The sequence below is a fragment of the Euleptes europaea genome, chromosome 13 (assembly GCF_029931775.1).
Source record: "Euleptes europaea isolate rEulEur1 chromosome 13, rEulEur1.hap1, whole genome shotgun sequence".
Taxonomy (NCBI): domain Eukaryota; kingdom Metazoa; phylum Chordata; class Lepidosauria; order Squamata; family Sphaerodactylidae; genus Euleptes; species Euleptes europaea.
This window is the reverse complement of record NC_079324.1, coordinates 44252462-44280373: the sequence shown is the minus strand read 5'-3', so window position 1 is coordinate 44280373 and position 27912 is coordinate 44252462. Positions and strand designations below refer to the sequence as shown.

Here is a 27912-nt window from a genome sequence, read left to right as displayed (position 1 = left end):
GAGCCTCCAACCATAGGCCAGTAACACCCCAAGCTATGAACCTGCTCTGTCAGGGAGTGCCACTCCTTCTAGGACAGGCTGGCTCCACAGTCCCTGAGGAGCTTCTCCATTGAGCAACAGCACCTCGGTCTTGTCTAGACTGGGCTTCAGTTTACTGGTCCTCTTGCATCCCGTGGCCTCCAGACACCTATTCAGGACTTCCACCTGGCTTAGCTGTTAAGGAGAAATAGAGCTGGGTGTCATCTGCATCTTGGTGGCACCTCACCTCACATTGAGGATCTGCAATATGGGGACCAGTTGCTAGGCAGGGGTGCGTGGAGTTGAAACCCCAATAATAATTTCTGTTCATTAGTATTTGCAAGGACGGTTCTCTGGCCAAGCCACCCAAGCAACTGGTTAGGTTTAGCACAATGAAGAGGGTGCCAAGGAACCGTAGGGATGTGGCTGGCTGCCAGCTGTCAATGCCACGGGAGGTGATTGGCCTTGCCTCCTGTACCTGCACCATCACCAGCACAGTCAAAGACATGTCCCTGTGGCAAAGAGCCAGGAGGTGATAGCTGTACTTTGGGTGACAAATCACCTTGAATAGACTGAGTATTTGCTACTGAGGCTCTACAGCTGCCAATGAATGGCACTAGCCTTTCAAAGGAGAAGGGATTTTCTCACTTATAGTGAAAGGTATTTCCAGCACTGTTCACCCCAAACACATTTCCCCCTGGCCCAGCCTCTGTCACGGAGAGTAAATCACACCCAAGAACACATAAAGCTGCCTTATACTGCATCGAACTGTTGGTCTATCAAGGCCTGTTTCCAGATGAATATTCTGCTCTGCCTCTGCTCCCTTGCGAGGGTGTTTTGTGGGGTATACTAGGACAGTTGTACCCTACCATACTTAGGGCATCCAAAATCTTGAAAAAAACTTTCAATGAATGTTGACGCATCTTTTTTAAATTATTCATGGAGATAAAAGAAAACACAGGATAAATGTGACTTTTCCATGGTGTCCCCTTTCTCTTGCCATAAATCTAGGGATTTATATGCACTCAGTGAACAGGGGGTTCAATTCATTCCAGTGGCAGCAGATTGGTTCCCTCCTGGGGAAAAATGGGGATGTGGCATGAAACGACTTTGAAATTAGGGCTGAAGTTGTGTTTGCGCTAGAAGCATATTTGGCCAATTGGTGCAGTTTCAGATGCACTTTGATGTGCAGCTGACTTGCAGGATCTCACTCTGCCACGTGCAAATGCATCAGTCTGTATCAGAACTATGAGATGCTGTAAGGATGCCAAATGGCCAGGAAAAAAAGGAACAGTCTCTTTAATAGAGGTTTAATATGCAGAAATGGGCCGTTGAAGCGGTTCATTATGTGGAACTAAATAATATCACTGAATAATTAATGCAGATCAAACTGACATTAAAGGGTCAGCTAAAGGGACCAGTTTAAAAGCTGGTAACCGTAGGTGTAACATTAGCATACATGACAGCAGACAGAAGTGTGCAGGGTTCCCATATATCCTTTTAAAAAAGATGACCTATGCATGCTCCTGAATTCTTCCTTCCTCATCTGAGCCTTACAGTCTTCAAGGCCACAGATTTTTCTAAATGTATATACAGCCTGAAGCCTCCTTTATACCTTGTGTTTCGTATGTTTGAATAGATGTAAGTATATATTTAATGCAAAATGTGAATAAAAACAATAATGAGAAATACAACTATCAGAGAGGTGTATTCAGAAGTTCCAGTTTGCTTCGTTTTCCTGTTGAGTGGCGTACATTTGGTAACAAACCTGGGTTTGCTCCTTTAAAAGAAACATCTTTTCAGAAGTGAAGGAAGGTACACTTACATAACGAAAGACTCAAGTCGATGAATTTAAATTTGGTTTAAAACGACACATTAAAAAGCAGTGAGGGGGACAGTTTTACGGAAAGAGAGAAGAAGGGTGTGAGAGAAAACATTGGCTGAATCAATTTGCTGCGACTTTCTCGACGTGCTTCTCAACATTATAATTAGACAGCAAAGGTCAATTCATACTTCATATCTGAAGATGTGCCCTTCTGAAGTGAGAACCCATAGCAGGCCCAGGTCATAGGACACATGTTTGGCCTTTCTAGGTTTTTTGTCTACTTGTGCCCAAGAAGTTCCAATGGGATTGTCTTTGGTGATTCCGTCCCTGGAAAGAAAGGTGATACGGCAACTGTTCATTCAGCTCTGTATGAAAATGAGCATCCTTGAGGTTCATTTGAGGAATGGGCCTAATTCAGTGTTACCTTATTTGTTGGTTAAAGACACAGGTAAAGAAGCCAGGAGAAAAGAAAAATTGCTAGAGATGCAAAAGTGACCCAAACATGGCTTAATGTTTGAAGCAGCTCCTCAAGATGTGTGTTTTCAGTGTTCCAAAGCCACACATTACATTTAATTGCAGATAACTTTCCTCCACTGATTTATTTGTTTTAAAAAAATGCAAATAACTGGAGGAGGAAGGAGTCAAGAGGAGCTACTTAACCATTTCCCTGCTTGCTGTTTTTCTGCTCAAAATCCTCCCTCTCAGTTGCCTTTGCCCTCTCAAAGAATATTCAGGTATAAAAATATTGAATCACCATGTCTTTGCCCTGCATTTTGTTATTTTAGATGGAAAAATGGTCTAAGGGAAAACAATTTAGCAGTCTTGTTTATTATACCCTGCTTTTCTCCCCAGTGATGATCCTAAAAGGCTTACAACATTGTTTTCCACGCCTCCATTTTATCCTCACAACAGCAACCCTGTGAGGTAGGTTAGGCTGAAACAAGGCCCTGGTTAGGCTGGGCCAAGGTCACCTACTGAATTTCCATGGCAGGGTAGGGATTTGAACCTGTGTCTCCCAGATCCTACCACTCCAACCAGTACACCATGCTGGCTCTTCCCTGCCTGATGGACGTCCTCTCAAGGCTTCTGTCACAAGAAGCTTTTTTAAATTCTAAAATACATTAGGAATGTCTATAATGTGTTGATTGGCTCTGAGATGGTCATGTTTGAGATTGAAACCCAACCCAATTATTGGTTCTTGTAGGTTATCCGGGCTGTGTAACCGTGGTCTTGGAATAACCTACAAGAACCAATGAACTCTGACCGTGAAAGCCTTCGACAATATTTCCAACCCAATTACTTGCCCAGGAGGGCTCATATTCAAATGCCACTTGAATCACTGATGTTGGGTTACTAAGGAACTGAAATCCCTACAAAGTCATCTCATCGCTTTGTTACTCTGGTTCAAGACACTTTACAGCCTCCCATGAATGTAACGAGGCTTTCAAAGGAGAGAGACTCTTCCAGGCAAGAGTCCTGGAAGCGTGGGGTAGTGGTTAAGAGTGGTGGTTTGAGCGCTGGACTCTAATCTGGAGAACCGGGTTTTATTCCCCACTCCTCCACATGAGCAGTGGAGGTTAATCTGGTAAACTGGATTTGTTTTCCCACTCCTACACACGAAGCCAGATGGATGACCTTGGGCTAGTCACAGTTCTATTAAGAGCTCTCTCAGCCCCACCTACCTCACACGGTGTCTTGTGGGGAGGGGAAGGGGAGGTGATTGTAAGCCAGTTTGAGTCTCCCTTAAGTGGTAGAGAAAGTTGGCATATAAAAACCAACTCTTCTTCCTCCTTTTAGTGGTACCTGCGATAAATGTTTCCAGCGCTGTTTACTCCATACACGTTTCCTTCTGTCCCAACCTCAATCATGGAAAGTGAGCCAGGCACATTGTGCCACCTGGATCCAGCACAGGAATCTGGGGTGACATTATGCCGGTAATAGATTTCATCCGCTGAGTTAACTCCCCAACAACCCAGCAGCCCACAGGAGTAGTATTTGAGTTTTCCTTCAATGTGGATCCAGGGCAGTGCAGAGTTGCCATCAGCAGCAATGGCTGATGACTTGGGTAGGCAATAGATGTCATCGTTCATGTTGACTCCAACTACAAACTGGCTTCCACCTGCATCTATCTGTTTGAGCAAACCTGAAAAGTAGCAAAAAGATCTAGGATTTTAGGAAATCTTATGTCAAAATGTATAAATTAAGGATTAGGTCATATCTAGCATGATACACAGAAAGAGATTTGGGTTTCAGCTTCTTCAGGTGTGTAACAGCCCTACAGCTGTGAAACCCAGGGCCTCCAAGATGACTGTGGGACCATTCACATGATTGTTTGAGCTCCCGCTACATCATCAATGTATGCGGGAAGGGAGATAATGGTTGTAGTTCCCTTTTGGTACAACACGATTTCCATGAGATGCCCACAGGGCAAGAATGAGGATCCAAACGAGACAGTCTAGCTATTTCTCTGTCATTGCTGAGGTCTCATATAATTAAATGAGATTGTGTACCAAATAAGGCTGGGCAGTTCCTTAGCCAAGAGACCTATCAAACTTGGAGTTTAAAATGATTTCCAAGCTGAGTACGGAGAACTATTCCTGGCACCACAAAAGTCCTGATGGGAATAAAACATACTGAAAAATGCTAATAAACATTCCTTTTTGTGCAAGCCTTTCTCCTTTTGTTTTCCCCCCTTACACACCCATACAACCATGGATCAGCTGTCTTACAATACCTGTAACCAGCCTCCAGTTGCCACCCACGAGCCTGTAGATGTTATGGTTTGAGTTCACACCCCAGACACCAGAAGGACCTGTTGTGATGTGGGTCAGTAACCCTGGTAATTGGGTCCATGTGCTTCCATACAAGGTATAACTATTGTCAGCAGTGTTCACACCAAAAACCTGTCCGTTGCTAGCATCAATCTGTGTCAATGTTCCGGGCACCTGTTCAAAATCTGAAACTAGAGCAAAAAAAAAAAAAGGTCATATTTATATACTCACTAGCACATCTAGGTGTATTGCAAGGAGAACAAAGATTGGCTCAAGGTGGGTAGAATAATGTGGACATCACCACCCACTGAGGAGCCAACACTCATGCCAGTCTCAGTTATGAACAAGAAAAGTTTCACCTGCTCAGCCGGGTATGAATGGCCTTCCAGTCTGATAAGGGCATTGTGTGATAAGGATTAATTTAGAAGACTCCTAGTGGTCTCCCACCAGGCCTACGGTTGAGGGCAGAATTCTCCTTCATTCTATTGCTCCGTCCCTTACTACAAGGAGGGCAACTGGGGTGGCAGGATTTCTCCATTAGCTGGGAGGCCTGATGCCATGCTTGAATGTCATCCTAGGATTTTAAATATTTAGCCTCACCCATTGCATAGACATAGTCTATTTCTTTATCCCCTTTTCCTCTCCAATGGGGCCGTGAAGCAGTTTACAGTGTATAAAAATAGAGGAAAACCCCAAAGAGTACATTATGCTGCATTCTGGGTTGGTCTTAGATCCACTGGGCTGCCTCTCTCATTATTTATTTATTTATTTATTTATTTATTTAATGCACTTCTAGCCTGCCCTCCCCCAGCCAGGCTGGGCTCAGGGTGGGTAACAACATTTAAATTTACAACTATAACAATAAAACACTAAAACACATAAAACCATTCCTCAATTATTTACAAAAGATAGGTGCCATATGTATATAATGCCTACCGCAGCAAAAGATGCCAGACCCAAGACTAGAGTTGCCAGGTCCCTCTTTGGAACCGGTGGGAGGTTTTTGGGGCGGAGCCTGAGGAGGGTGGGGTTTGGGGAGGGGAAGGACTTCAACACCATAGAGTCCTATTGCCAAAGTGGCCATTTTCTCCAGGACAACTGATCTCTATCGACTGGAGATCAGTTGTAATAGCAGGAGGTCTCCAGCTAGTACCTGGAGGTTGGTAACCCTACCCAAGACAGATCAGCTTGAAACTGGGTTGGCTATCCACCCCGAGCAAATTGATTGTAAAATAAAAGGGGTGGGTGTGGGGGGGTAGGGAGTCCAGTATTGATCTTACCTGCAGCTGTCCTCAGTTATAGGTGGAATAGCTCTGTCTTGCAGGCCCTGAGGAACTCTTTCAGGTTGTGAATTGTGGGCTATGGGCCAAGAGACAAGAGCCTTGCTCTTCGGTTTACATTTCTGGCCATGCCCAGGATTAAATATCAGGAAGAAAAACAGACACTCAGCCCAGATCTTAATCTACTAAAAGACATGTTCCCGACAATTCCCCTCCAAAGCTGGGTTCAAGTTGCACCAAAAACAAATATTTGCCTTGAGATTGGTACAGTCATAAAGATTAGCTTTATTTGTGATGTCTGGTTTTCCTCATTCTTTTCCTTGTGGTAAATGGCAGAGAACTGAAAGGCTAATAAAAAATATTTTACAGTTAAAAGTGCTCATGGTGGTTGAAAAGATTAGATTAAATGAAAATGGCTGCAAAATTGGGCTACATAATTGCAAGGCATTATCATGGGGAAAAGCCTTTCATCACACAAACATATCTCTCGACTTGATTTGGTCTCCACCTTCTGTATCCTTCACATTTGGGGTCTGCCTTGGAGATTTCAATAAACTTCGCAGCTCCTTCCAAGCCTGCAATTTCAGCCTGACTCAGAACTTGTCACCTAACTCCTCCTCATCATGTAAGAAGTTTCCGTGCTCACACCAGTGATTCTCATTGTTGTGAATCAGGGCCAGGGCAATTCCTTCACTCCTTAACAGGCAACACGGATGCAGGCGGTGAGTTCTGCTAAGCAACTGTTTCAAGCTTCACGTGCTCATTAAAAGTGTTGTTAATCAAAATGAGGGGCTATTTGGCCATTGATGATGACATCCCTATGGTTATTGTAGGGTATTAAAAAGCAACTACGCTCAATGCTCTTAAAATGCTCTGCCTTTTGTGCACTTCCCTCAGGAATATCACAAACAGCAGGTCTTTAAATCTCAGCATCCTTCCCCTCTCTCTAAGAAATAAGGTTGCAAACTTCAACTTGAGAAATTGCTGAAGATTTAGGGGCAATGTCTAGGGAGAGCAGAGTTTGGGATGGGGGAGGAGCTAAGCAGGGATGAGAGTTCAACCTAGCACTTCAGTTTCTCCTAGACCTTATGGTATATCGTCTGAAGCTGCTATTTCTTCCAGGTGAACTGAACCCTGAAGTCTGGAGATCAGTCATAGTTCTGAAAGAACCTTGAGGCTGATAACACAACTTAGAAAGAGTTCTAAGAATACTCTTTTACTATTTTGAAAGACTCCAGCTATGATGAATCCATTTAGCTTGATCAAGAATCATAAGGGACCAACCTTAGTCAGTTTAAAAGTACACAAATCTCAATGCAAATTAAATATATATTAAGCATCAGCTATTTTTAGTCTATTTTCTGAAAGGGATGAAAGTTGGAAAATAACTTCAAACTGTCTCAGATATTTTACTTTCTTTAAAAGAGAAGTCTCATTGCGAGGAAGGGGACTGTGTTACAGAAAATACAGCAAGTGAAAGAGAGGATGACACAGAGAATGCCTGGATCACTAGATCATATTTAATGTCTTGACATCATTGGCTACAATAAACAAAGCAAGTGTTGCCAGAAAAGAAATTGTTAATGACTGATGCAACCTTTGCAGTTCAAAATCTTTCCGTCTGTAGTCAAAACCCATAGCAGACCCAGGTCATAGGATACGTGTTTGATCTGTCCGAGGTCATTGCTCAAAGGTACCCACGTGGTTCCAACGGGATTGGTGGCAGTGATTCCAACCCTGCAAGAAAATTTAACAAGAATATTCTAAGGATCTCTGCTTTGTAGCTGTGGGATGAAATTTTTGAATTGTGTCTTAAATATGTCCAAGTATTATAGACAATGAAGTTTTAAAAAACTGCTAGAGACATGAGTTCTAGGAGCAAACTGAGACACTAAAGTCATCTAGGACTTGAAGTAAACACCTTGCTAGTTCATACGTTGCTTACTTTTGTAGCCAGGACTTTAAGGTTGTCTGGCAAAAATTAGCATTAGAACTTTCACTGGAAATCAAAGTGTAAGGGAGATGGGCAGCCATGACTAATTCCCAGCTGGTTATAAAGAATAAATTAGGATGCCAACAAAAAGGTGACATTGTCTGGGCTTCTGCACACCCTTTTTGAGGTACTGGCTCTAAATGCTACCCACCCAGCCCTACTAATTGCTCCCCTCCCCCTCCCCTTATCTTCTATCATCTTTCTGCCCTCTCTGCAGAAGACCCATGAGTGTGAACATCTCTGGCTGCCTATGTTCCAGCCCTTCTCCATGCAATTAACTCTTTGTGTTCTCAGTCATTGGTGATGGAAAGGGTCATCAAGTCACACATGATTTATGGCGACTAGGGCTGTCAATTCGGTTCGGCCCGAACTGAAAATCAGCCGAATTTCCCCTGATTCGGTGGTTTTTAGTTCGGGAGGAACCGAACTCAAAACTGGCAGGCAACCTGGGGGGCCGAATTCAGCGAGTTCGGGAGTTCGCGAATAAATTCGGCAAATTCAGCCGTCAGTAAGCAGCATTCTCCTCCCCCGGCCAATCGGTGGGCAAGCTGGGTCTTCTTCTGGCCAATCAGTCAGGATTGAGTACTGGAAGAATCAGCTGATGTGCGGCCCGGCCAGGGAGAGAGAGAGAGAGAGCGAAATCCTCGTGTGTGTGTGTGGGGTGCTTGTGCACATTTGCTCCTTTCTGTGGCTGCAGGGGGCGTATTTTTTCACTGGAGCTTCAGATGAAGCTTCTTAAAATACCCCCCAAGTTTTGTAAACATTGGGTCAGGGGGTCCCGAGATATGGGCTCCCCCCTTTTTCTTTCCATGGCTGCAGGGGGCGCATTTTTGGGGGTACAGATCCCAAACTTTGAGCGGAGTTTCAGACCAGTGTTCTTAAGATACCCCCCAAGTTTTGTAAACATTGGGTCAGGGGGTCTCGAGATATGGGCTCTCCCCCTTTTCCCTCCCCCCCTTTTCCATTTATGTGGCTGCAGGGGGCGCTTTTTTGGGGATATAGCCCCAAAACTTTTAGCATAGCTTCAGTCAATTATTCTTAAGATACTACCCAAGTTTTGTAAAGATGGGTTCAGTGGGGGCAGAAATATCACCTCCCCCCCTTTTCTCTTTCCATGGCTGCAGGGGGTGCATTTTTGGGGGTGCAGATCCCAAATTTTGAGCGGAGTTTCAGACCAGTGTTGTTAAGATACCCCCCAAGTTTTGTGAACATTGGGTCAGGGGGTCCCGAGATATGGGCTTTCCCCTTTCCTCTTTCCCCTTTCGGGATGAATGGATCAGCTGATCCTGTGCATCTTCTCCAGAGAAAACCTCCAGTGCCTAATTGGAATCATCTTGAATTACAAGTCCTCTTCAGCCCCTCTTGATGGAACAGAAGACAGCCACAGTAAGACCCCTTTGGGGGATTTAATCTATAATTTTTCTCCTGTGTATGTGTGTGTGTGTGTGTGGGGAAAGCAGAGTCTGTGTGTGTGTGGGGAGGGAGCAGTTTCTGTGGGTGGGGGGGAAGCCAAAGGGGGCTTTCGTCGGTTCTGCCTGGGGTGTGTGTTCCCCCTCGAGTCTCTCGCTCCCTGGTTTGAGGGGGGAGGTTTCAGTTGTGTGTCTTCTGGTTTTTCCCTGTTGCAAAGGTGTTGTTTTACAAGTTGAGTTGCTTTGCAAACTGTTGTCGGGGCTGGGAGCTTTGTGCATGGGCGGCAAGCTCTGCTGAGAGATGCACATTAAGGGTGGGGGGGACCCCTTTCAGGGCCCATATCTCAGCCCCCCCTGACCCAAACTTTACAAAACTTGGGGAGTCTTTCAATATACGTCCTTTGAAGCTCTGCTGAAAGTTTGGGACCTCTAAGCCCAAAAATGCCCCCCCCAGAGCCGCGGAAAGGCGCGATTGTGTTTTTAATGGCTTTATTCGGCCGAATTTTTTTCCGAACTTTGAATTCCCGCCGAATTGAACGGATCCGAAGTGGGGGAGTTCGGACTTCGGCACGTACCGAACCCACAAGGGCCAAATTCGGCCGAATCCGAACTGTACCGAATTTTTTTTTGACAGCCCTAATGGCGACCCTGTAGGGTTTTCAAGGCAAGAGATGAACAGAGGTGGTTTGCCGTTGCCTATCTCTGAGAAGCAACCCTGGACTTCCTTGGTGGTCTCCCATCCAAGTATTAAGCTTAGTTTCTGAGATGTGAAGAGCTAGCATGGGCCATCTCACTTGTTAGGTAGTAAAAAAACAAGCAACCTAGACCAGATGCTGGGAAATTAATGATTTTTTAAAGGAACCAAAGAGCTCTCAAATCAGATTGGGGCTATGGTGCTTAAGAAAAGGGTGTTAACCTATCATCTCCCCAGCCACTTTCCTGATGCAATTTGGAATTGCTACTTGTCACATGGAGGAAAGCCTAAAGTACCATATGGCACACTGCAGCTGCTGGAGCTCTTGGAGGGAGATCCTGTCTCAGATTTCCCTGGACTTGTGTAGTTTGGTCCTTATTGTCCTATCCTTAGGAAAAAAAACTTGATGTGATGGTGGCAGATATGGCTCCTTAAATAAGAGATTACACATATCGTGTGTGAGGGAAAAGGAGAGAGAGCAGGGAATCACATTTTAAGAGTGAAATGTGCTGGTGGGGCGGGCGGAATTGAACTGTTTCACCACCAGATGGTTATTTCCCCGCAGCTTGCCTGTCCTCTATTGACATTTTTCTCTGAGCTGGCTTCTGATCCTGAAGTGAACCTGGCTGAGAGAACAGCACCAGGAGTAAGCAGGCACAGTCAAGATTCAGCATCTCTCACCCATCCTTTTAGCTTTTAAACCCAACCCCCCTCCCCCATGAACACATGAAGCTGTCTTATACTGAATCAGACCCTTGGCCCATCAAAGTCAGTATTGTCTACTCAGACCAGCAGTGGTTCTCCAGGGTCTCGGGCAGAGGTCTTTCACATCACCTACTAGCTTGGTCTCTTTAACTGGAGATGCCATGGATTGAACATGGGACCTTCTGCATGCCAAGCAGATGCTCTACCACTGAGCCACAGCTGCGTCAAAAATGGGAAAGACCCACATTTAAAGTGATGGGTCTACTGCTGTCACATATAGTTAAACCAGTATTAGAATCATAGCTTCGTGTATAAGATCAGGATCAGAAGCCAGCTCAGAGAAAAATGTCAATAGAGGACAGGCAAGCTGCGGGGAAATAACCATCTGGTGGTGGAACAGTTCAAGATGCTCGGCTTTATGGAGAAGAATACCCATTCTCTGAGTATTGCATTCTGTACCTGCGATAAATGTATCCAGCGCTGTTTACTCCATACACATCTCCTTCTGTCCCAACCTCAATCATGGAAAGTGCACCAGGCACATTCTGCCACCGGGATCCAGCACAGGAATCTGGGGTGACATCATGCCGGTAATAGATTTCGTCCGCTGAGTTAACTCCCCAACAACCCCGTGGCCCACAGGAGTAGTATTTGAGTTTTCCTTCAATTTGGATCCAGGGCAGTGCTGAGCTACCATCAGCAGAGATTGCGGAAGACTTGGGTAGGCAATAGATGTCATCGTTCATGTTGACTCCAACGACAAACTGGCTTCCACCTGCATCTATCTGTTTGAGCAAACCTGAAACGGAGTAGAAAGATCCAAATCCACAGGACATGAGTCTTGAAGACAGCAAAATAGAGTTGAATCAAGTTTTCTCCCAACATATGTTTCTCTCCTATTTATAAAGTCTGATGATGAATATTCTCCAGATAAGCCTCTGACTACTTGAAGATTTGTTAAATATTAAAGTATTTGTTTATTTTCAGTATCACAGTGTTTGATAGTTGATGTGTGCAAATTTATTTATTTATTTACTGAATTTATATGCAGTCTTTTGCCTCTTTTTGCATCATGATTTGAATGTTCTTTTTTTGCATCATGATTTGAATGTTCTAGTTTGAAACTGTGAATTCTAGGACACAATAATTGCCTGTTCAGTTCTCCCAACAAAGATATAACCAAATTCTATAATATGTAAAAGAAATCAAGTAGACGTTAGAGTAATGGGTACATTTAGATAGGCATACGCTAAGAGGTTTCATTGTTTTACCCCCATGTAATTTAAACCGGGTTTATAAACATGACTGTGTGTCCAGCCAATCGTATAAACTAATTTCACCAATATGGGGGGTGGGTGGGGAAATAAAAAATACACTGCAAGTTTGTACAACTGGAAAATGCTCTTATATTTTTGCCTGAGCCAGACATATTTCTAAGTCAAGAGTTCAGCTGGCAGAAATAACGAAAGAGCATTTTCAACAGAGTATAAACACAGGGAAAGGCTTTTACTTCTCCTCCAGCTTGCCAGATCTCCCCACATACACATTTATTTATTTATTTTTGCATAGCAGGGAAAATACGAGGTTGTGGTTCTTCTGAGCTAACCTCACTGTTACAGAAGCAGAGATAAGTGCATGACTTATACAGATGGTTGTGCTTACTTTATAAAAATATAATTTGGGTTTAAAACAAACTCCGTCCTCTACATCCATCTCTCTCTTTATTTCTCCTCCTTTTACACACAGTCACACACTCACACATGCTCGACACCAAAGCGAGCTGACTTGAAATACCTGTAACCTGCCTCCAGTTGCCGCCCACCAGTCTAAAGATGTTGTGATTTGAGTTCACGCCCCAGAGGCCACCGAGACCGGCTGTGACATGGGTCAGTGTGCCTGGCAACTGAGTCCATGTGGTTCCATACAAGGTATAAATGTTGCCTGCACGGTTTACGCCAAAGACCTGTCCGTTGCTGGCATCGATCTGTGTCAGCGCTCCTGGCACCACAGTACAATTCAGAGCTGGGGAAGAAATTGAAGAGAAAATATGATGAGCGTGGATTTATGAACAAATGGGGACACTCTGGAAATGTGGGGAAGGACTGAGTGGATGCCAGAATATGGAGGCCACTACGCTGGTGGGGCATCACAGCTAGCTACTAGAGAACCATTTGCTTTCTATTCCTTGCATTTTTCTTCATTGTCTGGCGAAGCAGTTCCAGTGTCAGTGCCATGGGGCAGTCCCTGGGGAATGAGCCATCCTCAGAGAAGGAACTCTACCAGGAGGTTTCAGCCCCACTGGACCTCCCTCAGGCCTCACAGTCTGAAGGGGGATCAGACTCAGCACAGCCTTGCGAGGAGCTTGGCAGCCCTCAAGCTGTTGGCTCACCAGAGCCTGCACAGGACTTGCAGTATGAAGTCGAGGCAGAACCACACCCGCCCTGCTCGGAGCCTGGACCCAGTAGCCCAGCTCTTAGCCCTCAAACTACTGACTTACCAGAGGCAGCGACAGAGAAAGGTGCTGGTAGCTAAAAGGCACAGTGCCCAGCTGGGAGCATATTGGCGTTTGCTGGAGCAGCAGGACGGTGAGTCTTCGCAGGATGAGGGCTTACACAGAACCAATATGCCAGAAAAGGAACAGCTGGACAGCCCAGCAATGAGGAAGCAACGCATTGCATACCTAGCAACTCGCTGACTCCCACGATGAATTATTCTCCCTGACCTTGGACTCTGGAATGGCTTTCTTGGACGATGGAACTGGACTCTGATTTGGCAAGTTACTGGACTCTGATCTCTGGCCTTGACATGTGTACGGAATTCTCTGACTCTCCTCTGAACACTCCCAGCCCTGACTTCAGCTTTCTGCAGTGCCTCTGAGATGTTGCAATCCAACACCTGGGAGTTGGCAGCTAGCCTAGCACAGTCAGATTAGCATCTGGGAGAACCAGGTTTAAATCCTCCACTCTGTCACGGAAGCTCGCTAGCTAACCTTGGGCCAGTTACACACTCTCAGCCTCACCTACCTTATGCAGTTGTTGTGACGATAAAATGAGGGACAGGAGAACAATGTAAGATGCTCTGGGTCACCATTGCGAAGGAAAGCAAAGTGTAAATGAAGTAAATACATAAATATCAGTGTATAGGTGGAGGGTACACGATAAGAAAACTTTGCTGAAACTAAAGAGGTTATGGTCTGATCAGTACACCAGTAGGAGACCACTTGGGAATCCTCTGCAAGCTGTGCTGAGTTTCATGGTGGAAGAAAGGTAGGGTATACATTTCTTACTTGTTTTGATATATTATACCCTACCTTTTGATCAATTGATTGCAAAGAAAGCTCAGAATGAGATAACCTTCATATTGAATGTAGCTCATCATTAAATGAAATGACTCATAATAAGGAAACAGTTCTGAGAATAGTAGGATGGTTACCAATGAACATTCACTTTTTAAATGCTGTGTGGGGCTGCTTCCACCCAGAGATGACTCTTCACATAGATCTCATTGCTCTTACAAAAGCAAAGGCATCCATGGTAGGAACAGAGCACCCACATGTAAGTTTCTCACTCATTTTCCTTGCCTCAGCCCATCATGGCTGCCATTTTCCTCACTGCCCCAGAATTCTTTAAGCTATGAAGAGACAGAGCCCCTTATAGCTAATTGTATCCTGGAATGGGTGGGGTCGTATGTGTTACACTAGGGAGAGAATATATATCCAACCCCATTTCCCCCCACCAAACTATGAGATGAGGAGAGATTAAAACACACTCAGACATCCCGCTCCGAGCTGTTTCAGTTTTACACTAGTTAAGCATTTTTCTGCACAAAGGCCAGTGCTATAGGGCAACTGCTCTGTAATGATAGGTTACTGAGATTCAGAATAGACAAGAGAACTCAGCACTACTTCCTGGTTACTAATCCTTCTTCCCATAATTGCAAGGCTTAGCCTTAGGGCCTATCTCTGGGTAGGGAAATTCCTGGAGATTTGGAGGTAGAACCTGGGGAGGATGGGGTTTGGGGAAGGGAGGGACCTCAGCAGGATATAATGTCATAGTACCCACCTTCTAAAGCAGTCATTTGCTCCAGAAGAACTATATATGTCATCTGGAAATCAGTTATAATGATGGAAGATCTCCAGGCCCCGTCTGGAGGTGGCAACCCCACTTGGCCTCCGACTGGTCCAAATATATACCTATATTTCAGTTGTTCTTCAGATTTTCTAAATGGTGCTCTTTGCACATGACTCCACCTATACTCATGTGAAAATCCTACCCCCATTAGCTTAGCTATCCCTCAATATTGAGAGGCTGTTAAATTAAAAACAAAGAAACCCAAAACTAATCTTAGCTCCTCATTTTCAAGGAACTCTGTTCCGCTTTCCTTGCCATTTGAACATTTGCCCCTTTCGAGACTGCACTAAAGGCCTGCCATCAGTACCTTCCACCTGTATGTAGTGCGCTATTACAATTAATACCTCTGCAAATGGTTGCAATTCTACCTTATGCTTTTGCCTTCCAAGGCTTATAAGTATAGCAGGCCCACAGAGACTGTGGACTGTTTCTGTGTAATGTTCAAATTTGTGCTTACCTGAGGTGATTCCACACATGGACAACAGAAGGAACAGGCACTGATGAAGCCCCATCATCATTTTCAAGAGAAGCCTTGGCTCCTGGGTGGAGAGAAACCAATTTAGATAGCAACACTGAACATCTCTTCCCTAAGAAATGTAGGCCGAAGCAGATTGCCCACATCAGCCAAACTCCACAGAAACGGTCCTCTTCCTAACATTTCACCCTTGCTCAAAAGGGCAATACAGATACAATTGGCTTTAGTGAAAAGTTCTAGCTGCCTGATGGAACATTAGGCTAGAAGACAAATTGCGGAGGCTTGGAACAAGCAGATAAGCAAGGGTCTGAGGAAATACTGCATAGCTGAGACATGACAAGGAACAAAAGAAAAAAGGACAAAGGGGATGCTTGTGGGCCAAACATTTGGTGACATATCATCGGCAATAGGTGTGAAGCCTCTCTGAGCAGGACAGAAGGAAGAATTTTGTAGGGAATTATTTCCTGTTACTACAGGACTGGTGAGAGAGACAACGTCAAGCTTTGCTTGGCTTTCTCTTGTAATGCCCAGATATAAGGGCTGGTTTAGAATAGGGCTGTTGAAAAAAAAAATTCAGTATAGTTCGGCTTTGGCAAAATTCGGCCCGTTTTTATTCGGGCTGTGCCGAAGTCCGAACTCCCCCGCTTCGGATCCCTGGAAATTCGGGGGGATCCGGAGTTCGGGGGAAAATTCGGGCCCCCGAGTGCCTTCAGGGGGATTCCCTGAAGGCGTGCGGGGGGCCCTTTAAACAAGCCCCTTTGTGCTGTCTGCGCAGGCAGCGCAGAGGGGTTTGAAGACCCCCCGCCCCTCCTCCTGGGACTCTTGGGAAGGCAGGCGGGGGGCTGTCAAGCCCCTCTGCGCTCTCTGCGCAGAGAGTGCAGAGGGGTTTGAAGACGCCCCGCGTGCCTCCAGGGAGCTTCCCTGGAGGCACGCGGGGTGCCTTCAAAGAGATTTGTGCCTCCCGGCCGGGAGGCACAGATCTATTTAAAGGGCACCCCGGTGCCTCCAGGGAGCTTCCCTGGAGGCGCGCGGGGTGCCTTCAAAGAGATCTGCGCCTGCCAGCCGGGAGGCGCAGATCTATTTAAAGGGCACCCCGCGTGCCTCCAGGGAGCTTCCCTGGAGGCGCGCGGGGTGCCTTCAAAGAGATCTGTGCCTCCTGGCCGGGAGGAGCAGATCTCTTTGAAGGCACCCCGCGCGCCTCAAGGGAAGCTCCCTGGAGGCGCGGGGGGGGGGGGGAGCAGATCTGCGCCTTCCAGCTGGAAGTCGCAGATCTGTTTAAAGGGCCCGACTTGGCCGAATTCATTCGGGAAACACCCGAACTCGGCCAATTCGGCTCCCCGGTTCCCCCCTTTTTTGGGTTCGGTTCGTCCGAACCGAAAAACCGCCAAATTGGGAGGAATTCGGCTGTTTTTCGGTTCGGGCCGAACCGAATCAACAGCCCTAGTTTAGAACACTATGTATTCATACGCACACACATGGAAGCTTTGGGGAAGTTGGCATCCGGGTCCATGAACCAACAAATCATGCTCTCTGTGCCTGGTATGGCCTCTCACCAGTAGAGAGCTCTGAATTACGTTCATCTTCAGGAATGTGGTTTCTGGTTACCGAGCTCACAAGATCAGGCACTCACTAAGTGATGCCTTCGGCCAATATCTATAGATTATGCTAATTAGAGTGAAGTAGACACTTAATGTGCATTGGTGCTTTTGTGTATCAGTCTGCTTGTTAGCAGCCATGGGCCTGCCCCATGCGAATGCATAAATGATACTGACTTTCCTTTGTTTCTCGGGTGAGTAACTCTGCATCTTATTTGTGGGTTATTTCACCCCCAGGGTCTCTGTTTAGCTAAATAAAGAACTGTTGCTTATTTTAACCTCCTCCTAGTTGTCTTCATTGGACTCTATAAGACAACCAGGGCACTTCACTCTCCGGCTGATAGATGCAATAAGGGTGGCCAGATGCAATAGTGGTGCCATACTACAAACAGAGCTCTACCAGGCAGCAGCAGCAGTTCAACTTTTAACCTTCTCCCTGCAAGAGGAATATGTGGTGATAGCTCTCTCCGCTTCTTGGGGCCAGCAGCCCTCAAACTCCCCTCTGCTTTTGTGTGCTGTTGTGTCAGAGTAGCCTTTTAAAACAGCAGCAATAGACAACATTGCCCTTGAAAATAATTTGCCTTACCTTAGTTTCCTGACTGATCAGGCCACTGTGAAGTGCTTCTCTCTGCAAGATGCAGTTGAAGAAGAGGCTATTTATGTCCTTTCTCTGAACACACTTCTGTTATATTGACCTACAGGAGGGGCTAAACAAATTTTCATATTTGAATTTGGAGTGGGTTTGCTTTGAAAGAAGAAAAACAAACAAGGATGTTTGTTAAGTCCTGTATTTCAGTTAATATTTAACTATCAGATGACCTGAGACAAGTCTGACTAAATCCCTGTGCTGCAGGGATTGCTAGATTACCATCAAGCTTCTGGTTTTAACCGTAGAGAGTGGCAGTTTCTGCCAATCTAAGGTCATGTTTTCAGGTTGCTAGGTCCCCCCTCTCTACCAGCAGGAGGTTTTTGGGGAGGAGCCTGAGAAGGGTGGGGTTTGGGGAGGGACTTCAATGCCATAGAGTCCAATGGCCAAAACAGCCATTTTCTCCAGGTGAACTGATCTCTATCGGCTGGAGATCAGTCATAATAGCAGGATATCTCCACCTAGTACCTGGAGGATGGCAACCCTTATCATGTTTGCTTGTTGTAAATATTATAGCGTTGCTCTAATTTTGTAATTCAGTGAATTTTTTCATATGTAATATACTGTTTATTGTACCTGTTATATGTGGGATGGCCCTTGAACAGTGATCTGAAACTTTAATTGGTGCAGAACGCTGCAGCCAGTATGTTGACTGGAGTGGGTCATAGGGACCATATCATTACAGACTTGGCCCATCTACAACTGCTTCCAATCTGTTTCCCGGCACAATTCAAAGTACTGGTGCTGTCCTTTAAGGCCCTAGATAGTTTGGGACCAACATATATAAGGGACCGCCCACTTCATTCTTAGTAGACCAGGTAGGAGAATGGGAAAGCATAGTAGGGGCACTAGGGCAGGTACCTTGTCGAAATCAAAGCACGGTGTAGATACTTGACCCCCCAATACCTTCAATCTGGAATACTAATACCTCCACACCATTTACAGGAACAGTTTGTGCATAAAACCTATTGTCAGGCCTTTGCCCTTTAGCAGGAGTAAAGGCTTTTGACGTTAGGCCAGTTTCGGGCAACACATCAAGTCCTTGGTTCTCATTCCTGTAAACGTCTGTGTACAGTTTCGCTCGTCCTGTTTTCCACAGCTGTACTGTTTAGTCTTCCTTCCTGGGAATCGCTTATCTCAGGGTTGCTTAGCCATGTTTACCTTTGCAGCCTGTAGTGCTTTTAAACATGTAACCTGCCTATGTTCTCCATTACCAGCCTCACCTGCCTGTAGGCAGTCAGTCCTTTAATCTGTCTTTTTGCTCCTAATAAAGTATTACTGCTTCAGAGCCATCTGCCTGGATGAGTTTGCTTATGGGATGCTAGGGACAGACGCCTGATCCTGACACCTATGTGCATCCACAAAGGTCCCTTAGTACAATGATAGCATGGTGACAGTATTTGATCCCTGTTTTCTTCAGAGGCTTACATTTTCCTGCTAATGTCATGTAATGACACTACAATTGTAATGTTTTCAGGAAAAGGTGCTATTTTGGCTTATCTGAGATGGTTTCCTGAAGGGATTGCAACAGCACACAAAGTCCCCTCATTGACTTCAAGAGATTTAATATGTTCTGGGACTTAAGTAGCTTGCACAGTCTGTACCCCACCTGCCAGATAAAGGGCAAAGGACAAAGGCAGGCTAAAGAAGGATGAAAATAAATTATCACTGACACATGTTTGACATTTCCTGTTAGCTGCCCTCAGGAATGAAGATTGCACCCTTGAGCAAAAGAGATGTAATACTGGATTCCCCCATATGCTGGGAGGCCTGACACATCAGATACATGTTTGAAGTTCATCATATCGCAAGCATGCCTGCAAAGGGTCATCTACCAACCCTGTTCAGAGTTCTAAATACGTATTCTGATCCATTTAATAAACATTTGGAAACTTTTTTCTAGCACTAGAATTTTTAGTACCAAATATTGTGTTTTCAAAAAATAATTAAGGGTTGCCTTGAAATGGATATTCAATCAAAATAACAGCACACAATTATTTTTTATATCAAACACGAAGTGTATTAGAATAGAAGTGACAAGAATATAGGATATACCTAACTAGCTAAGAGCATGCAAAAAGTATATACAATACACAAAATGGTGCTGAACAAGACAATTGCAAACAATTATATACACTATATACAAATACAAATCTACAAGGGTGGTCCCACATCACTCCTGTGCAAGTCCAATAAATGTATCATTGAAAACCTTTTCGGCACATGGTTAGTCAATTTGTCCACAGACTTGACTTGCACCGAGTGCAGAGTCACCTTCCTTTGTTTCACAGGTAGTATTGGAGCCGATATGGATCCCTTAAAAGGGTAATGTGAAGCGTCTGGTGGGGACCACAGTGTGAATATTGTTCAGAACCGCATAACAGAACACAGATCCCAGGTATTCTTTGCGTTTCACCAAAAATGGCTTCATCAGCCTTGCATGTCTCTAGAAAAATTTCAGTTCACCTTGAATAAAGATCTGAAGAGTTTCGCAGCTGGCAATCAGGGTCCACCAGGCAGCAAATAAAAGAATATAAAGGCTCTTTGGTCACATAATTTGCCATATGGTCGTAGTAGATCCTATGAAAATGTGCAGATCTGAACAAATAAAGATTAACAAATCTCTGATACCACTAGTGAGAAATTAACTAACTAAAGTAAGGGCAGTCCTCCGTAATGCATCAGAGCTCCAGAAAGACAGTCTTTGTTAATACTCTCTAGGTGCAACCCACAGAAATATTTAATTTGAAATGCTTGGATTCCAGCTCACAATGAGGGGTGAGAAATGATCCTCACCTGTCACCATCAATAGCACATTGCAGAAATAAATAAGTTAACAGAAATGTGCTGTTTCAGCAAGACCTGGATTGTTTTAAGTAAACTTTAATTTATGCAAATAACCCTATTGATTTTATCTGTTGTAGCTTTTATTTATTTTACATAGTTTTATCCCACACCTCTCCAAAATCGCCCATATCTATGAATAAAGTAGAAGCTCTTTAAGCTATACATGCTTTGCTTTTCCTCCCAGGCTGTAGCACCCCTGATTAGCACCTACATCAGGTAGGAAGCCCTGTGCATAGCCTCACAGACTTTCAGGAGTAATAGCTATGCATACTAAGACTGGTCTTGCTTCAGTATATTGCAAATGCCCAGAACTGTTCCTGTTTTCAGGTAGGGTTCCCATTTTCCATCCTGGAACTTTGAAGTGTGAATACCAGATTTTGTCCTGGAGATGGTTGCATGCATCACATTTCACCTCTTTGGTTCCAAGCGGGTACTTTGTGAGGAGTACCCCCTAGTGGTCCAGGAAAAGAAAAGTTTTCTATTGGTACATGATTAATCACATAACGTTAAAAAAAAACATTGTTTGACCACAAGTTATTTCCTATGGGATCAAGAATTTTATGAACAGATTGATGGAGTAGCTATGGGAAGTCCACTCAGTCCAGTAATAGCAAATTTTTACATGGAATATTTTGAAAAGACAGCATTAGAATCGGCACCTTACAAACCTACAGTCTGGTTCAGATTCATAGATGATACATTTACCATTTGGAGCCATGGTGAAGAAAAATTAATGGACTTTCTTAACCATCTTAATAATATCCATCCAAACATTCAGTTTACCATGGAAAAGGAAATTGAAGGTAAACTCCCATTTCTTGATACCCTTGTCATCCGTAAAACAAACTTTCAGTTAGGTCACAAGGTCTACCGGAAACCAACTCACACAGATCGCTACTTACACAAAACCTCCAACCACCACCCCCAACAGAAAAGAGGAATAATCAAAACATTAATGGACCGTGCAAGACGGATCTGTGAACCACAGTTTCTCAAGGAAGAAACTAATCATTTAAATCACGCACTGCTAGCAAACGGCTATTCCAAGAATGAAATCAGAAGGGCCATTAAACCAAACAAAAATCAGAAAACTCAGGAAAAACAGTCTCCCATAGGAAAGGTATTCTTGCCATTTATTAAAGGAGTCACTGATAGGATGGAGAAACTTTTGAAAAAACATAACCTACAAACAGTGTTTAAACCCACCAAGAAAATACAACAAATGCTACGATCAGCCAAAGACAAAAGAGACCCCCTCACCTCTGCAGGAGTATATCGTATACCTTGCAGCTGTGGAGAAGTTTACATCGGGACCACAAAAAGCAGCATACAAACAAGGATAAAAGAACATGAAAGATACTGCAGACTTGGCCAACCTGAGAAATCAGCAGTGGCTGAACATGGACTGACACAAACAGGACACAGGGTCTTATTCCAAGACACTGAAAGACTGGACAATTCTACCAACTATTTTGTCAGATTGCACAGAGAAGCCATTGAGATTCATAAACATCAGCACAACTTTAACAGAAAAGAAGAGAGTTTAAGAATGAATAAGGCTTGGCTTCCTGCCCTGAAAAACCTCCAGACTAACAAAGGCTACAGTCAACAATAGCCATGCAGATTAGCTTTGGATTTCACACATTACCAGATAATTTCAGGATACAATGCTTCCATATTAACATACCACACTCTCATTAGTACATTATTTTGATACTTACAGGACAATGATTAGCACATTACGTCTGCAGGACAGTACTCAGCTCAAACCCAACCCCTGTCTGACTCTTCCTACACACTTGACACTGACACTGTCCTTCAGTGTTACTACTCTGAAGATGCCTGCCACAGCTACTGGCGAAACGTCAGGAAAGAAAATTCCAAGACCACGGTTACACAGCCTGGATAACCTACAAGAACCTGTGAGCTCTTGACCCATCGAACCAGAAATCACCACAGAGACAATCAGATTCCAAGCAGATGGCTTTACTGGTCAAATAGGCAATACAGTGCATTGAAGGCAAGATGACAGCTATGGTTTGTCTTGCCCGTTATTTGGAAATATAAGGCAGAGAAACGGCGGGAGATTACAAAGCATAAACAGAGCATTATTTCCCAGGAGTGGCGTTCCCAGGCTTTGGTATGTGTAGCCGTCCTTGAAGTCTGGACAGTTCAGCAGAGAAACGAAAGGAAACATCTAAACAGCCTGACATCCTGCTCCCCTTAAGGCCCCCTCCCATCCGGCAAGGGGGCTGGTCTGTCCGGGTAGGTATTGTGAAAGGCGTTGACGAGTTTGGGGGCGGAGACATCCCGTGCGCGAACCCATTCGTCATAGGCAGGGGGGAAGTGTTTCCAGCGGATCAGGTATTGCAAGGCCCCGTGGTGTATGCGGGAATCCAGGATTTTGGAGACTTCGAAATGTTCTCCCCCCCCCACCATTATGGGCTGTTCAGGAGGCGGCTCCGGGTGCCATTGTGGGGAAGCAACATGGGGCTTTAGAAGGCTGATATGGAAAACGGGGTGCACATACCTCAGAGTTTTGGGGAAAGACAGTTCCACCGTGACAGGATTTATGAGGAGGGTGATGGGAAATGGGCCAATGTATTTAGCACTGAGCTTATGGCACAGACGGGTGGAGCGCAGGTTCTTGGTGGAAAGGTATACCAAGTTACCCACTTGCAGGTCCCTACCGGGGGAACGATGCTTGTCAGCCTGCGCCTTGTATTTGCGCTTGGCTCGGTCTAGGTTGCTAACCAACCAGGGCCATGTTGTACGGAGGGTGTGTGCCCAAGAGGCAATGTCGGCATCCCCCTCCCCCTCTGATCCTTCTATTGGGGTGATAGGACCGAAGTCCTGTCCATACACCGCATAAAACGGGCTGAAACCTGTGGACTGATGTACAGCATTATTGTAGGCATATTCTGCAAAAGGCAACAGTTCCACCCAGTCATCTTGGTGGTAATTGACATAACAGCGCAAATAGCATTCAAGTACAGCATTGACACGTTCGGTTTGACCATCCGTTTGGGGATGGTATGCACTAGACAACCCCTGCTCCACCCCCACCAATTTGAGAAAAGCTTTCCAAAACTTAGCAACGAAACTACTTCCGCGGTCGCAGATTATCTTGCGCGGAAACGAATGTAGTCTAAAGACATGTGACACGAAGAGGCGGGCCAACTTCTGAGCGAAGGGGATCCCCGCACATGGAACCAAATGTATTTGCTTAGAAAATAAGTCAGTGATAACCCATAACACAGTTTTTCCCCCGCTGAGAGGGAGATCCGTCATAAAATCCATAGCAATCACTTCCCAGGGTTTGCTGGGTATTTCAAGTGGTTGCAGTAGTCCTGGGGGCTTGCCTTGAGATCGTTTGACTGTGGCGCAAACAGGACAGCTGCGAATAAAAGAGTCAATGTCAGAACGCATTCCCCCCCACCAAAATTGTCTGCGCAACAGGTGAAGGGTCTTTAGGAACCCAAAGTGTCCAGCTGTTTTTACTCCATGAGCCAAGTGTAAGACGTCTTTTCGGAGCACTTTGGTCACATACAATTTCGAGTCTTTGTACCAAGAGCCTCCTTGTTCGATTACACCAGGAGGCAGGGTTTGAGCAGAGCGTTCCATAAGGCATTGTTCCCGAAGAGAATTTAAGAAAGACTCGGAGACGGGAACCCCCCCCCCTTAATTACGGTGGTAGTAGGAACAGTTATGGGGGTTGACGAGGGGGGAGCGCTTACATGCAGTGGTGTGCAGACTGCAGGCGGCTGGGCGGCCGGTTGGGTTGGAGGAGCTGGAGCGCCGGCTATCATGTGCTTCTGTTGTGGGGGCAGCTGGGCGGCCGGTAGGGCTGGAGGAGCTTGCGCGCTGGCTGTCGTGTGTTTCCGCTGGGGCAGCGTTTGGGATCGGGTTTGTACAGCCAGTACGGGCAGGGCTTCTCTTTGCGCGGGCATAAATAAAGAGTCTGTTGGCCGATCGAGTTTCGCCGGGTATTGAGGCAACCGGGAGAGAGCATCTGCGAGAACGTTTTGTTTTCCAGGGACATGCTTCAGGACAAAACGAAACTGAGCAAAGAATTCTGCCCAACGCTGTTGTTTCGCAGATAACTTATGGGTTCCTGTGAGGGCAGCTAGATTTTTGTAATCGGTCCAAACTTCGAAGGGGACTTTAGACCCTTCCAGGAATTGTCGCCATAGAGTAAGTGCATGGTGAACGGCTGAGGCTTCTTTCTCCCAAATGGGCCAGTTCAATTGGGAGTGCGCAAATTTCTTTGAGAAGTAAGCGCAGGGGTGAAGGAGACCATCTGGTCCTCTTTGGAGCAGGGCCCCTCCCATAGCTACGTCGGAGGCATCGACTTGTACAATGAACATTCGATTTGGGTCTGGGTGCCGTAGCACAGGTTCCGACGTGAAAAGGCGTTTGAGGGCTACAAAGGCGGTCTGGCATTGATCAGTCCACAGTATCTTAGCGGAGGGTAACGTAGCAGAGCTTCCTTTACCTTTGGTTTTCAGAAGGTTGGTGATGGGCAGCGCTATTTGGGCGAAGTTAGGGATAAATCCGCAGTAGAAATTAGCAAAGCCCAGAAACTGTTGTACTTGCTTGCGGTTGGAGGGAGGAGTCCAATCGAGGACGGATTGGACCTTGGCCGGGTCCATGCTAAGGCCATGGTGGGAGATTATATATCCCAAGAAAGTTATTTTGCTCTGGTGAAATTCGCATTTAGCCAACTTTGCAAAGAGTTGGTGATTGCGCAGGCGGTGCAGAACTTCTCGGACCAAAGTGACGTGCTCATCCATGGTTTTTGAATAAATAAGAATGTCATCCAAATAAACTACCACCCCGCAGTACAGTAAATCATGGAGGATTTTGTTGATGAGTTGCATGAAGACCCCCGGGGCACCTTTTAACCCGAAGGGCATCACAAGGAATTCAAACATTCCAAAACAGCTAGAGAAGGAAGTGAGGGGTTCGTCCCCCTCGCGGATACGGACGCGGTAGTAGGCTTCTACTAGGTCCAATTTGGAGAATATACGTCCCTCTTGTAGCTGCCCCAAAATATCTGAAATTAGCGGTATAGGATAGGCGTTGGCTTGAGTAACTGCATTGAGTTTTCGGAAGTCAATGCAGAGGCGCAGGTCGCCCTCCTTTTTTCGGACGAAAAACGCGGGGGCTGAGTTGGGAGCATTCGATGGGCGAATGAACCCTCTGGCAAGGTTTTTGTCCAAAAAGTCCCGTAGTACAGTGCGCTCGGAAGCGCTCATAGGGTAAATCTTACTCTTGGTTAATGTGCAGTCCTTCACCACCTCAATTGCACAGTCAGTGGCCCGGTGGGGGGGTAAGGCATCACATTCTTTAATGTTAAAGACATCCGCAAAGTCCTGGTATACATCAGGTAGGGACGGCGGTGATGGGACATCGGAGATTAATGCCGGAGTGGGTGGAGACAGCACCGCAACTTGCTGTCGGTGCTGGTCGCATTTGGGGTTGGCAAAGGAGATAGTGTTCGTCTCCCAGTCTATACTGGGACTATGACCTTTAATCCAGTTAATTCCCAGGACCACTTCAAATCGGATAGGGGCTATGGTAAAGTCTATTTTCTCCCAGTGGGAGCCAATACCCATCGCCACCCCTGTAGTGCGATGATCAACTGGGCCCCCCTTGAAATGGCTTCCATCCATTTGGGCAAATGGGACGGGGGCTGGTAAAGCCTCGGACTTGACTTTGAGTGCTGCAAATGTGGCCTCATTGATTAGAGTGCGACCGCAACCGGAGTCAATGAGTGCCTTAACGGGTAGTTGGGGACCACCTTTATAGTGTTGTAAAACTGCGTCCACATAAACGGTGGTTTCCACTTCCTTCACTTTAGTGGGAGCTTTCGGTTTAGCAGGAGATTCTGCAGAGGTCTGTGGAGACGCTCCACTCACCACAGACCGGAGCCGTTTTTTGACAAATCAAGGGGGGTTTCCAGGTTTAAAGCTGGAGGATTCCATGGGTTCTCTTCGTCAGAAGAAGGAGAGTTGTCCCCCAATGGGGCATTTGTAATCCGGGACCCGGCGGGGTCATTCGATGTAGGAAGGATAGATGAGTCCTCAACGTGAAGTGCAGAGGGTGTGGGTCTTCCCGGCGCTGCGCTGCGGGTGGCCGCGGTGCCTCTGCGTTGAGGTCTAGCTCGGGCTGCCATGCTGGGACGAAAGAGTTCAGGGCGATGTGGGCAGACTGCCGCAAAGTGGCCCAGTTCCCCACAAGTGAGGCAAGCACCTCTTTGAAACCGGGTTTCGCGATCCTGGGGTGGACGCGCGGGTTTCCGTGGATTGGGGGGCGGTGCCTTTGGCTGGGGCTTTTGGACGCTTTTCTCCTTGTTTCTTTGGCGGACAAGGGAAATAAAGCGCCGGCGGCTTTCCACCTCTTCGGCTAATAGAATCCAATCCTTGAGGGTGTCGGGATCACCCTGCATATACGACCAGTTCAGAATGTCAGGGTGTAAGGCTTCCCTGAAATGGTGAATTAGGGTGGCTTCGGGCCAGCCCACAATTCTGCTTGCTAGTCTCTGAAATTCATCGGCAAACTCTCGAACTGGAGTAGAGCCCTGTCTTAGTTGTAGAAGCTCCGCTTTGGCTCGTTCCCCCAGAAAGGGGTCCTCAAACCTCCTCCGTAAGGCAGTCATGAAATTGTTGAGGGAACGGATAGAGCGGGATCGGATGTCGAACTGGAGGACCATCCAGTCGGCTGCTTTACCTGTCAAAAGGGAAGCCACATAGCGAACCCGGCTGTCCTCTGTAGGGAAGAACTGTCCTTGTTCTCGCATATAGCTGTCTACCTGATGCAAGAAACAGGGCAGGGTTTCGAGAGATCCATCGTAAGTAGTTTTCAACTTGAGTTGTTTCCAAGGACCGGGCATGGGTTGGCCCGGTTGCACGGGTGCCCTGGGTGCAGGTAAAACGGGACCTCCGGGAACCGGGGGTTGAACAGGCACATTAGCGGGTGGCTGGGCTGGCACTCCCTGAACCGGTACTGCGGAACGGGTTGTGCACAACCTGTGGAACGGGTTGTGCCGGGGTTGTCAGGGCCTGCTGTAACTGCCTGTTGTCCTGAAGCAAGCGTTCCATTAGCTCCTGGAATTGATCTACACGGCCAGATAGCTCTCGATTCTGAGCTCGTAACAGGTGAACGTCCTCACCCGGGCCACCTGTACGATGAGGTTTGCTTGTCCGAAAACTTGTGGCCCATTGAGAACTGTCCCCATATAAGTCCTCTTCCTCAGACTCTTCGGAGTCTTGGTGTCGTTCCGCGAGGCGGCGTGCGCGTTGGGTCGTGCGCGACGGGGCAAATACCGGGGAAAACGACAGACCCAATGGAGGACCGCTCCTTCCGGAGTCTTTGGGGCGGCCGCCTGTCCGCGCCCGATCTGCAGCCAACTGCTGTTCTTTGTCCCTTGCGGCCTGAGCCTCGGCTTCCGCCTTAGCCGCTTCAGCAGCTTCCCTATCTGCGAGACCTTGTGCGCTTTCAAGTCTCAGAGCGGCAGCTGCG

At 46.2% G+C, this 27912-nt stretch overlaps 1 protein-coding gene across 1 annotated transcript; it reads right to left on the bottom strand.

Annotated features, from left to right (window-relative positions):
* Nucleotides 1-3636: 3636 nt before the first annotated feature.
* On the bottom strand, nt 3637-17534 carry LOC130485896 (fish-egg lectin-like). The gene is made up of 7 exons (XM_056859044.1): nt 17482-17534; nt 15283-15361; nt 12490-12717; nt 11155-11494; nt 7492-7631; nt 4578-4805; nt 3637-3986 (listed from the first exon to the last, which is right to left on the bottom strand). The coding sequence occupies exons 2-7, from the start codon at nt 15341-15343 to the stop codon at nt 3637-3639; spliced, it is 1347 nt and encodes a 448-aa protein (XP_056715022.1). The 5' UTR covers nt 15344-15361; nt 17482-17534.
* Nucleotides 17535-27912: the final 10378 nt, after the last annotated feature.